The 12,171-nt window shown below is 53.0% G+C and overlaps 1 protein-coding gene across 1 annotated transcript in view; it reads right to left on the bottom strand.

Moving 5' to 3' along the window:
• Positions 1 to 3,092: 3,092 nt before the first annotated feature.
• The window catches only part of Ildr2 (immunoglobulin like domain containing receptor 2), a 52,936-nt gene continuing 43,857 nt past the window's right edge, over positions 3,093 to 12,171 (bottom strand). The window contains exons 7-10 of the mRNA XM_026381811.2: positions 9,318 to 9,431; positions 5,630 to 5,846; positions 4,177 to 4,786; positions 3,093 to 3,204 (exon numbers count right to left, since the gene is read on the bottom strand). Coding sequence (XP_026237596.1) covers positions 3,169 to 3,204; positions 4,177 to 4,786; positions 5,630 to 5,846; positions 9,318 to 9,431 — 977 coding nt within the window. The 3' untranslated portion in view covers positions 3,093 to 3,168. The remainder of the gene's footprint in view (positions 3,205 to 4,176; positions 4,787 to 5,629; positions 5,847 to 9,317; positions 9,432 to 12,171) is intronic.

The following is a 12,171-nucleotide window of genomic DNA, read 5'->3' as shown; positions in this document are numbered from 1 at the left end:
CAAGTGCAGAACAAGTACACTCTGAGAGATGAGAGGCCATGGTGAAACCTGCCTGCCTTGGGCAAGGTGGGCACAACCCCCGGAGCAGAGTGGAGCCTGGAGAGGTGGACACAGCTCACACCAGCATACCTGGGAGCAAGAGTGCCCGCAGGCCGCAGGCCCCCTGCCGCTCGCCCCACTCCCCAACCCAGTTCACCTCTTTTCAGTTCAGACTTTTGAAGACTGGCTTTTCAGATCATTGATTGAGCATGTCTTTTAATGGGATGATGGACAAACACACACAACACTTAAATATCAAAATATTCCCATTTAAAGAAACTTTTAAATCTCTGGGTTTAATGTAATTTATCCGTAGCACTATTTCCTATCATGTGCACGAACTCCAATTCTTTCTTGGGCCCATCTCATTTCCCCTATTAAACTGCATGGCCCCAGTGGACGGAGACCACATCTGACACAGGACTTAAGCCCCAATAAAACCTAGGGAGGAAGCTAGCATCCAGGCCCTTCCTCTGCAGGACGCAGTCTTCAGGGGGAATGAAAAAGGAGGTGAGAAAAGAGCCTGGCATTGAGAAGAGCTGGCTTTGCCTTGTTTATTCACCCTACACCTGTTACACACCCAGAGACAGCCGCCTTCTGTCTGATGGGTGACTCCTGCCGCCCCACAGAGAACAAGCTGGCCCCTGTGTGACTCCAGCCATTCCACCACCTGCTAGGTTCTTTCCACAGCCCTCTGCCTTTGCATTTTTTATTTCCCGTCTTTAGTTTTGTGGTCTTTGAAATTGTAGACATCCAATTTTAGTAACTCTTTCCCACTGCTCTCCTCAACTGTCACCAAAATCTCACATGTCCCTGGCTTTACAAGGCCACATATTGGGTCTCTGCAGCTGGTGCTATGGGGCTCTTTGGTGGTGAGAAGCCTGGCACAGTGCTCAGTTATAAAGCCGTAACAGCCACTGCGGTCAGCTGTCCAGTGTTCTGCAGAATGGCCTGAGCCAGGGAGATCCAGGGCTGACAGCATTTTCCAACTGAACTGGGGCCCAGATAGACCAGACCTAGGCTTTCTGAGGCCAGGGACATTGTCAAGTCTGAAACTCAGCACCAGGGTTATGGCTTGTGTCTTCCAGCCCTTGGAAGGGCCAGCACTGGGCTGAACTGTCCTCATGGTTCCTCTGGGACAGGCCAGAGAGACCCGAAGTCCTTGGGTAGGCCAGTTCTCCTCTGTGCAGTGACCCAGCTCATCCCTCTGATCCTCCCCAGCTGCTTCTTTGTAACACTGTACATGAAGGGCCTTTTGAAAATGTCATGAAGAACAGAAACGAGAATGGCACTCTGTGGTCTTGGCAGGTGGCTCTGGAGAAGACCCAGGAGGTGCTGAGCAAGCTTCTTCAGAGGTTGTCCACGGACCCACGGACAGGGAATGGACCACTGCTGGGTTCGGAGACAACCAGGACGAGCCTCCTCTGGTGACTCAACCCAGCCACATGTTCCATCACGACAGCACAGGGTGAAAGGCTGTGATAAAAAGGAAGTGGAGGCCGAGAGACACATAGAGTGGATGGAGGAATAGAATCAGGGCAGAACATGCCAATGAGAAGAGTCAGTTTTGTCTTTGAAGAAAAAGGAACACAGAGGGTGCACCAACTTCTCCTGCCTTGAGAAAGGATCAGCAGCTGGCCCTGCTCAGCTAGGCCATTCTTCCACGGTTTTGGCTGGACTCTCATATCTGCACTCAGCGAAGGGCAGACAAGCTGTCACGCAGGGGGACGGGGGTAACGAGGCCCTTTTCTCTCATCATGCAGCAGGAGAGTCCAGGCTCCTTCTCTTGGTGGTGGCTGCAAGGTTCCCAAGAGCAGCAAGCGAGGACAAACTGAATGCACAAGAACCTTTCAAGTCTCTGCTTATGTTACATTTGCTACTGGGCCATGGTCAGATCAAACCACCTGGCCAACTCCAAATTCAGGGGTGGATAAAGACTGCCACTTCTTAGTGAGAAGGGAAAAGTTCTTGGCTATTTTTGCAATCTACAAATTACAAAATCCAAAAGGTTCTTGCTTTGGGATTTAAGCAAGAGTAGGAACAGGAAGGGCTCCTTTCCTAGAAGACAAAACCGTCATCTACCAAAGCATCCTTGCCGGCAGCCCAGTGATGCCAAGAGCTGCAGGCTCACCCCCAACCATGGCAGAACCAGGGTGGCAGAAAGAACTCAGTAAATGAAAACCAGGAAAGACTGAGTGGTAATTATGGGAAGATGCCCCACATTCCAAACACAATCAGACTGGGCATTCTTTTCCATTGGGCAGAACTTGTTTCTCCTCTTGTTCTCTCTCTTCTCATCCATGTGTGCAATTTAAGTATTTACCAAAGGCACCTGATGACAACTTAATCAGAGTGCAGACAGGTGGGGCTCTGTATATGGCACCCACCTGTGGCAAGTCCAGGAAGGAGAGGAAAAGAAGAGCCCCTAAGGTGCAAGACTCAGATGTTGACAGGTGCAGCAGAATGAGAAAGAGCAGTGTTATGTCCTCAGAATGAAAAAAGAAATACCACTTAGACAGGTTTTCAAAATGGTATACTACTCTGTTATGTCACTGGAGAATTGTGATTCCGAACAGCAAACTGAAGCCACTTCTATGACAGTCTGGGAGGTCACTGTCACTGAGGTCACCAGAAGCTCTCTGGTTCTAGTGTCGTGACAGTCACTGGCTAGTGACTGGGAAGCATTGGGGTAAAAGGGATATTTTGCCTTGAAATTATCTCCACCCACCAGCGGGCCTTCTAATGGTAGTACATTCTTCAGTTGCCAGGCAGAGCACGGGAGTACAGAAAAGCATACTGTAGGCTCAGGCAGTTTCTGGAGACCAGCAGTCCAGGGCTGACTCTTTCTGACTAGGAAGTGAAGTCCTGGTTCCACTCAGGAAGGAGACTGGGCAGGAGAAACTGGGGGAGACACTCGGTGTGCGCTGTTGCACATGTTGTCTTCTTGATGAGCTTCTCAAACTAGCTAGAGGGGCACTGAGGTTCGGAACCAGCCTCCTGTCCCCTGCCGAAGCAGAAATCAGTAGATCTTCCAAGGTGGTGGCCAGAGAAGGTCCTGGCCTGCTGGCTTGCATCTTGTCGCTGTAGTCTGTGTCTGACTTCTGGTCCTCCAAAGACATCTTGAAAACATCAGACCACAAGGGACATCCTGGTCGGAAACTCACTCTGGGGAAAAGCAGAAAGAGTCTAACATTAAACTAGAAGATACTTAAAGAAAGCAACAACACAAGTGTTGGCTCACTGGGCGGAGTCCAGAACCTGTTCGCAGCAGGCACATCCTGACTCTGAACTTGTGTTGATGTCCCCAAGCCTCAAACGGGGCTGAAGCCCACAGACAGCAGACAGAACTCTGTTCCGGGCCTGCAGAATGACTTACCACCGCCTTAAGAATAGCTACTATGTTTACCGGGTGCTCCCAGTAGCAAGGGAGGATGGTGTACTATAGACCTGAAGCCCCTGAAAGTTTCCTCCCTACTCACACAGTACTTTGGCCTTTGCTTTCTTCTATTTAAAAAACAAAAGGCAATTGTTTGGAGGGATTAATGACAGGTCAAGCCTTTTTTCTGTTGCTATTCCTTCTCCCTATACTCCCCACTAAGGAAAATCTCCCTTGGACTCTGGAAAAGCAACATGGCGGGGAGGCGGGGTAACTGAGCAGGGGCAGTGGGTCGTGGAGAGCTGCCTCCAAAGTAGGGCTGGAAGCCACTCTGGCACCTCACTGAGGACATCTGGGACAGACCCCGGTGTTTGTCAGAGGTCCAGGTCTCACGTTCGTCGGCTGAGGGACAGAGTGGGTTGTCTGCACTGAGACAGCAACAGTCTACATAACCACTCAAGGCGGGTGAAGGGGGAATATAAAGGAACTGGGCAGCTGGGCTGGGACCCAGGATTTCCTGCACACCCACGAGGCACAGTACACAGTTTACACTCAATAAAATGTCAAAGGAGGAAAGAAAAAGCAAGCTGTCCTTTGTAAAGAGCAGGGGTTCCTAACCTTCTCTGGATGGGGGCTCTTTCAAGAACTTTCTGCGAGTTACGAACCCTCTCCCCTCCCAGAGCGGGCGGGCGATGGGGAGAGTGCACCCAGCACCCCCGCTGCACCCGCGAGGACCCAGACGCCCCGCGACCCCCGCCCACCGTTTTCTTGGCGGGCTCCTTCTTCCTGCGCTTCTCCGAGCCGCCGTGGTGCGGCAGGTCGCGGCTGCGCCAGGACGGGCCGCGGCTCAGCTCCCGCTCGCTGTAGGGCGGCAGCGTGTCGTCGGGCTCGAGCTCCGCGTCGCCGGGCCGGGACTCGAAGGGGGCGGGCGGCGACCAGGCATAGTAGGAGGCGCTGCGCGGGCCGAGCTGCGCGCCGCGCCGCGCGGGCGTCTCCAGGCTGCCGCCGCGGCCCGCGCCCTCGGCCCGCTCGGACGCGCCGCCCAGGTACGCGTGCTCGTACTTGCGCGCGGTGCCCGGCGTGCGGCTCACCAGGCGCGGCAGGGGCGCGTCCTCCGGCCAGCCGCGCTCTGCGTCCAGCGGCTCGCGGCTGCGGCCGCGCCCGTACAGCTCCTCCAGCGGCCCGTCCTGGAGGAGGCCCGTGCGCGCGCGCTCGAAGCGGCTGCCGGCCCGCGGCTCCAGGCCATTGCCGTCGGCGTGGCGCCGCGGGCCGTAGGAGTCGGCGAAGGCCGCCAGTTCGTCCATGGAGACTGCGGGCACCCCGGGGGCGAAGTTCTTCCGCGACAGCATCTCGGACTTGGAGCGCTGCTGGCTGCGGACAGAGGAGTGGTGGGTCAGTGGGCAGAACCGCGGCCCGTGCGGGCTCGGGCTGGCCTGGAAGCGCACCGGCTCCTGGGCACCTCCCTCTGTCCAGCGAGGGCCCAAACACGCCTTCTGATCGTTATGATGAGCCCTGGTCGGCCACGCGTCTCACGCCACCCGCTCTACGCCCCAGCCAGTGGCAGCGCGCACGGCTGGGGCCCCAGGAGCCTCTGCAATTTGGGGGCACACTGAGCGGCCTGTTTCGCCCTCCAGCCAAGGGCCAAGTTACCTCTTGGGCAGAGGGACCCCTGCAGTTGGTGAGAGTGAGAGGCGATGTCGACTGTCCTTCAAGGTAAAGGCAGTAAGTGCCATTCATGGGGACGCATCCAGGAACTGGGTAGGCTCAGCCTCCCTACGCTTGGTCTTATCCGGCTGGTAAGTGCCTTAGCATCTGGAAATTTGCCTTCCCAACTTAAAATGGTATATTACTGGTGGCTGCCTGTGAGTCACGAGAATTAAGTGCAACATTATAAAGCGTTGGCGTTTTACCTTTCAGGTAACAAATGATCAAAAACGATGGAGATGATGGGAGTTTTCAGAGGTTATAGGATAAAATGTACCGGGGCAGAGAGACGTGAAGGTTTCATTAAAGAGCCCAGAGTTCACATTTTCAGAAGGCCTCGAATGATTACTTCTATGCAGTCCCTTCAAGAGTCCTAAGGTCCCCTTGATTAATAAATGTGAGAGAGGGAAGCTCCCCACAGGATGGAAAGAGACCCAGAAGGAGGGACAGTGCTGTTTAGCAATAATCTCAGTTCTACCTGCTTCTGCTCAGCCCCCTGGCGGCCATCACCTGTGCCTGAAGCTCTCCCGATCCTCTTTGTTATACTCCAGGGCTGAGGGTCCCCTGCTGGCCCCACTGCTGCTTCCCATGACACCCGACCAGTAGTCAGGATTGCTCTCCAGGTCCCCAGACACGGGGAACTGCTTGCTCCTCATCTGATGGTAAGACTGGCGGAAGCTGCTGTCCTCTTCATGCAGGGAGCTGAGTTCTGAGATGGTGTTGTTATCTGCAGGGACAGAGATTTCTCCGTGTTAGATGGGAAGGGCTGAGACCAGAGGCTCCACAAACTCCCGGCTGGGGGTGTCAGGCCTGTCAAGGGTGGGCTCTTCACCTGCAGGTGGTATCTGTGTTTTTGGCAGCAGGAACTGGCTCCCGTGGGAAGCCTACCTGCTTACTTAGAGGGAGGAGTCCTGCCTCTTCTTGGAACAGCAGAACAATTGTTTTTGTTCCTAAGGTTAGCTTCCCAGAACTCAGGCTCCCTGCAGCTGGCCTGGCACATCATCATCCATGTATTTTTCTTTTTCCTGTATAATTATTTGGTGAGCTGTGATAATCCCGGGTGTGTTGGACCAAAAGGGACAACGAGAGAGAGAAGCACATCTGACAGCATCTTCCCTGCTGTTGACCAGGGCCAAGATGGGGCCTCCAGAGCCAATATTGCCACAGGCCTTCGAGGACTGCTCTTCTGTCCGCTTTCCACTGAGCCCTTCCCCACGCAGCAAGAAGCCCACGAGGTCAAGGGGAGTGCATGCCAGCATCCCTACGCCTACCTTTAGACCACACTCACCCAAGTGGCACCAAATCCACTCTCCAGGCCTGGAGAGACTTCTTCCCGTGGCCCAGGAGCATTCCACGTGTGTGGCTGCCATGGGCAAGCTCCTGTTTGGAGGAGTGAGGAGGACAGGGGGTGCCTGGGGCCTGTGGGCCTCCATCTGAGCTCTGGTCCCAGCCTAATATGTGAGGTGTGTGTCTAGTCACAGCTCCCTCCTTCCCTAAGGGGCTTTTTGCAAAGCACTTGCAAAAAAAGGATCAGAGCCACAGTTGGGAAATTAAAGGGGGGGGGGGGCTGAGGAGGGAGGGTGCTGCTGTTTATAGAGCTTTGAAATGGACTGAATTTCATTTTATTTAAAAAAATAAATTGAGTGAACCTATTTGTAATGTAACAGAATCCATTTGTTTTCTAAAATCTTTTCATTAGGACTTTGAAAATATTATTAAAAGCAATATTTACTAGGTTTAAAGCCTGGCTGTTGAGCAAGAGGTAAGCCAAGATAAGATGTGGGAAGCACAATGTGTCTCAGGTTCCCTCTGATTTTCCCCTCTGAGCTCCAACAGTCCTGGGAAGAACAGAGAATTCTGCCTAGCACTGCGACAGGCCCTCCCCCACACCAAACCTCCTGGCCCCCTGCTCGCCAGGAAACCAGCCTTTACCTTGAATGCCATTAGGTTTCATCACGTGATCAGTTGGTTTTGAATTATAATCTGATTTTTAATTGTTTTCTACCTCTCAAGAAACTTTTCTCTAAGTTTCTGCTTATTTTTAAAGGAAAGTAACTGAGATACTTTTGATTAATCAATTCTAGAATATTCCTTCTTATGATTCCTATGAATTCCAATTTCCTAGGAACTAGACAGAAAAGAAATTTAAATGAGACCTCTGTAAAGTCATGCTGTTGGCTCAGACCTTTCCTTAAATTTCAGGAAACATGGCCTTTTTCATCCCTCAGGGAGTGAGCGCTATCCCTGTTTCCCTACGCATAGAACAAACTGTCCAGGATGTGCATCACACTAAAACTGCTGCCCCTGAACACAGATGTCAGCGTCCCCACTTCAGAGACAGCCACTGAGGTGGCTCTAAGGAGAGGTAGGCCAACTGTGAAGGGCTGGGTTTGTGAGCCACAGTGTGACAGCCACTCAATTCCACCATCCTACAGGAAGGCAGCCAAAGAGTATCTGTAAGTGACGTGGCATGGCTGTTCCAGTAAGACTCTGTTTACAGAAACAGAAGCTGGGACATCTTTGGAGCAGGGGTAATTGTTTGCTGACTCCTGCTCTAGAATGTTCGGACTTGAAACATCCCAGGAGCAACCTACCACTCATAAGGGCAAGGCAAATAAGGACCCTACTGCCTAGACCTGGGCCTCAGACTCCCAGTCTGACTCCCTGCTTAATCTGAAACCATGAGATCCATGTTACAACAAGACCTCCAGGAGGGGGCCATCCTGGGACCCACCCTAGGGTTGACTTTGCTCTTCAGAAACACTTCACCTCCATGCATTTACTATAATGTCAACGTGCAGCTTCCAGTGATCTGGGCTCCCGTCCCCCACTGGCCCTGAGTACTGGTGCTGGCCACTTTTCCTCTTTGCCTCACTGTCCTCCTCCAGATCCAACAACCTCAGAGTCCTTTCCAGCCGCAGCAGTCTGGAGCCCTCGGAACGAGGAGGCTGTGGTCACCACAGAAACTACAGCTCACAAGCTTCTTTGGTAAAGATCACAAGATTGGGACTCAGAAGAGCTGGGTTCCACCTTGCTTCTGTCACTGTCCCCCTGGCCTTCTGTTTTCTCATGGTTACACTGCAAAGGTTGGCCAGGCAGTCCCTAAAGTCCCCAGTAACTCTGAGTTTCCACTACCTTATGACCGGCTGGCCCCTGGAGACCACCTGGGTCCATCAGACAGGGGAGTCACCACCTAGAGGAGAATCCATTCTTTAGTCTTAATCTTAATTGTTAACTTTTTCTCTGAGCTGTGAGATGCACAGATTTCCTGCCCAGGCTTCTGGATTCCAACTCTGTCTGCCCCTTACAGGGATCCATGACAACACTGCTACCACTAGTTTGTCAAGTGCAGTGACATCTGCATTCCTGACATTCCAATCTGGAGATGGTCTTTTTATAGTCCCCTAGGTGGGAGGGTGCAGCAAGGGCTACAGCAGACGGCTGGATTTAGAATTGCAAACTGGGTGGAATATGTTGTCCTTAATCTGAATAAAGCTCCTGTAGTCTGGGACTGTTTCCCCAACAATTCCATCAAGTCTGTCTTTGGTTCCAAGAAGAGGAGGGTTCAAAGAAAGCGCGTCGTGACCCACTGCCATGCCTGCCAGCACCCTCTGGTAACCAGCCATCCCCCTCGGCCTGCTCTGTTCTGCATCCCAAGACAGTCATTTGGAATCTACCCCAAAGAATCAGCTCTGTCAGCTGCGAGTCTCCGAGGGTTGGGGCCCCACCGTCTCCAGACTTGGTAATTACAAGTTCTCTGAGGAGAGGAGCAGCCTCCTCCCCGCCCTCAGTGGCCACGTGGGGCCTGGGGGAAGGCAGCTCCCTTTCCCAGAGCCACTGTGTCAGGCTCCTCTGACTCTCACGAGGTGAGTGGGAGGCTCCCTTCAAGGCTGGGCCCCTCATGCTGGAAGAGAACTGTCGCTGAGGCTCCAGACGCTGTCCTTGCTCTGCATATGACACTGGGGACGGTGTTGAATAACTCCTTCTCACCCTACGGTTAGGAAGCCAGGTGTTCAATACTGGCTGAGCCCTGGAGAAACCCAACATAAACCAAGGGTGTGTGACTGCCCTGCTCTTCACCCCAGAAGCCCCTGTGCTGCCAGCACCCCAATAGCTGTGGCTCTGCAGGCCCCGTCGCTGCCGGAACAGCCACTCAGTCCCGAGTGACGCAGAGCACAGAAAACCAACAGATGCTCACATCTGCCTCGCATCCTTCTGGCTGGGTCAAACTGAGCCAGCTCCTTCTCCACATAGTACAGGACCTTCATGGAGTCTCTCTCTTTGTCCGCTTGGATCCGGTAACCTTTGCGAACTGTCGAGAAAGCACAAGAAGGTGAACTCAAAAGGAAAATAGGAGGTGAAGGAAGCTTCCGTCTTACCAAGGTGAAGACGTGGTTCCCCACCATAGCAATGCCTTTCAAATCACGGGGAAGTCATGATCCACACACACACCTCTCTTTCATAGGGTGGCACTGGAATGGAGGAACTAGAGGTCAACAACAAAACTCCCCTGCAGCCTAGTGTTAGTCAGTTGTCACCACTGCTCCCATCTTCTGAGCCTCTCCAGGTCCACTGAAGTCTCACCTGCTCTAAGCCTGTGAGTTCCACAGGGCAGGGCTGGGGGGTGTCTACACACTCAAAGGATTTTCTCGATTCGGGACCCTTGTCACCCCACAGCCTGAGGCTCACACCTCCCCTTGGTGAGAGGAGCTCAGGTACCCACACATCACCTCTAGTCACCTGGGAGGTGGCACAGACACTCCCTAAATGGGGGGGAGGGGTTGCCTAAGAGCTAAGATTCGATTTTAGACTCTACGCACAAGCGTACAGAACAAATGGGAAACACATGGGTTTCCAATCAGGGTTCCACTTCATTCTTCAGCATTTTCCTTCTAGGAAAAGGAATACTATATTTTAGACACCATTAATTCAACCTGCAGCTATGTGGTTGCAAACAGGTGCTGTTTTCAGGGCTTAATAAAATACCCACCGAAAGCAGTAGAGACACATCTCCTCCTGCCCATCATACATTGTCAGGGCTGTGTGAGCCCGGGACCACCTGAGTCTAGCCCAGCGTCAGTCCCAAGTGTAGTCAGACATCAGCAACCTACCGCACAGTAGGAGAAGCGGGGATGAGAGACACAGTCACGATGGGATGTGGAACAAGCAGTAATGGGGGGGAGATGGCACAGGGTACTGCTCATGCGCTGAGTGCTGCGCTAAGTGTTTCCACACATGCCTCCCAGTGCCCCAGGAAGCAGTGCTCTTATCCTCTTCCTCTGGCTGAGAAAATCTGAGCTCAGGGATTTCACCTCTTCTCCAGGGATGACCTGGAGCACCCAGCTGGACCGCATGGTCCATGTGACTGAGGCTGAGCCGACCCAGGGCATCCTGCCTCTCAGAGCCTAAGGAGGCAGTTGAAGAAGACGGTGAAGCCCAGGGCAGGCCTGCTGTCAGGCGAGCTGCGGCTGTGCAGTCTGCAGCTCGGACTGTCTCCTGGTCTGGAGGACTGTCTGGCAGATGGAACGCCCAAGCCAAGCCCAGGCCCCCTGATCCCAGATTGGGGCAACACCAGGAGCAAAGCATGTGCCTCTGGACACACTGCACGCACGGCGGACAGCGCTCTCTCCATGGAAGGTGGAAAGGAGAACCCACAGCCCCCTCTCCCCAAGCCAGGCGCAGGAGACAGGGAAGCCGCCCACACAGCCACGGGCAGGTGCACTGACTTTGGACAGGAGAACATACTGGGCAGTCCACATCCACCTCGAATTGTGAAATAAAAGGGAAAAATGAGAAAAAAGTTTACAAGTCTTATCACATGCTTTTCAGTGGGACCTTCCCCAGGGTTAGATCCATCATCCTTATGTGGAAGCAATTATTAGCAGAAATGATTTTATTTATCAAGCTACACATTCTCCCATCTCTGCAGAGGCGTTAGCAGAGTAGTACAGACAGTTCAATTAAAATGCAATTATCCCACGGAGTGCGCTGTCTGTACCAGGCAGCTACGTCTGACGATGAAGCACTGGGCTAGGGATGGGGACTGGGCATCCTGGGGGCAGGCCACTGCTGGTTCTTTGAGGGACCCCAAACAAACGATGGCCTGCAGGACTCGGTTTTCATGTCCACAAAATGCCACCGACCCTTCCCACACTTTCAATAATCTCTGGAAGAAGAAGGGACAACTGAGGCCAAGCCGGAGGAGCGCCAGGAGCGCCTGGTAATCATGAGGGGCAGCTCACGTGTCCCCTCACCCAAAAGGCTGTCCTTGGTTCTTACGGCTAGAAAAGTTCTATTTTTCTGCCTTGACATTTTTCCTAACTCACAGGTCGTTCAGCTGGAACTTTTATCATGGGCCTTACTACATTCTCCTTTGTTTCAAGTTGTTTATACAATGGCCTCATCTTCTCAAAGATTCCTGAAGGAAATGAATCCGATAAGGCTTCCCGTTCCTCCCCTCCTCCCGGAGTGTGCGCTGGATCCCTGCCAGCCTGGGAAAGGGTGGAGCTGTGGGTTCTTAAGAGCCAACATTTCCAGGAGAGTCCATCCAGAAACCCTCAGCTTTCTGAAGGAAAGTACAGGGAGTCTCTGTTCACCTCCACATCCCTACACCTGGCACAGAGCCGGCACATTCCAGACTCCTGTGTGTTCAAAGAATGAGTGAATGAGTGAGTGAGTGAAAGGATGAGGGAATGAATGAATAAATGGAAGCATCAATGAATGGAGAGAAACTGAGAACAGAAAAAGTACTTCATGGATTACAAAGTATGGCACAGGTGGCCCCATGGGTGGTGTGTGGAGGCTTTTGACCAGGAAGGGAAAGCTGGGATGGTGGTAGGCTGAGGGAGCAGCAAGGTTTGGCTGAGTTTCGTGGTTATTGATTCTGGTGATTATTTCCAAGTAGAGGATTCCCGCCTGTTTGTAGGATCAGGGAGGAGCGCTCCGCCTGCAGCAGTGGCTCCATGGAGTTCTCAGTGCGGGTGGCACTGAGGTGGTAAGCATTCAGTGGCACTGAGGTAAAGGTCACCTGGGGGCTGTGGCCACATGGAACC

The sequence above is a fragment of the Urocitellus parryii genome, chromosome 9 (assembly GCF_045843805.1).
Source record: "Urocitellus parryii isolate mUroPar1 chromosome 9, mUroPar1.hap1, whole genome shotgun sequence".
NCBI classification, from domain to species: Eukaryota; Metazoa; Chordata; class Mammalia; order Rodentia; family Sciuridae; genus Urocitellus; species Urocitellus parryii.
This window is presented reverse-complemented; position numbering and strand designations above follow the sequence as displayed.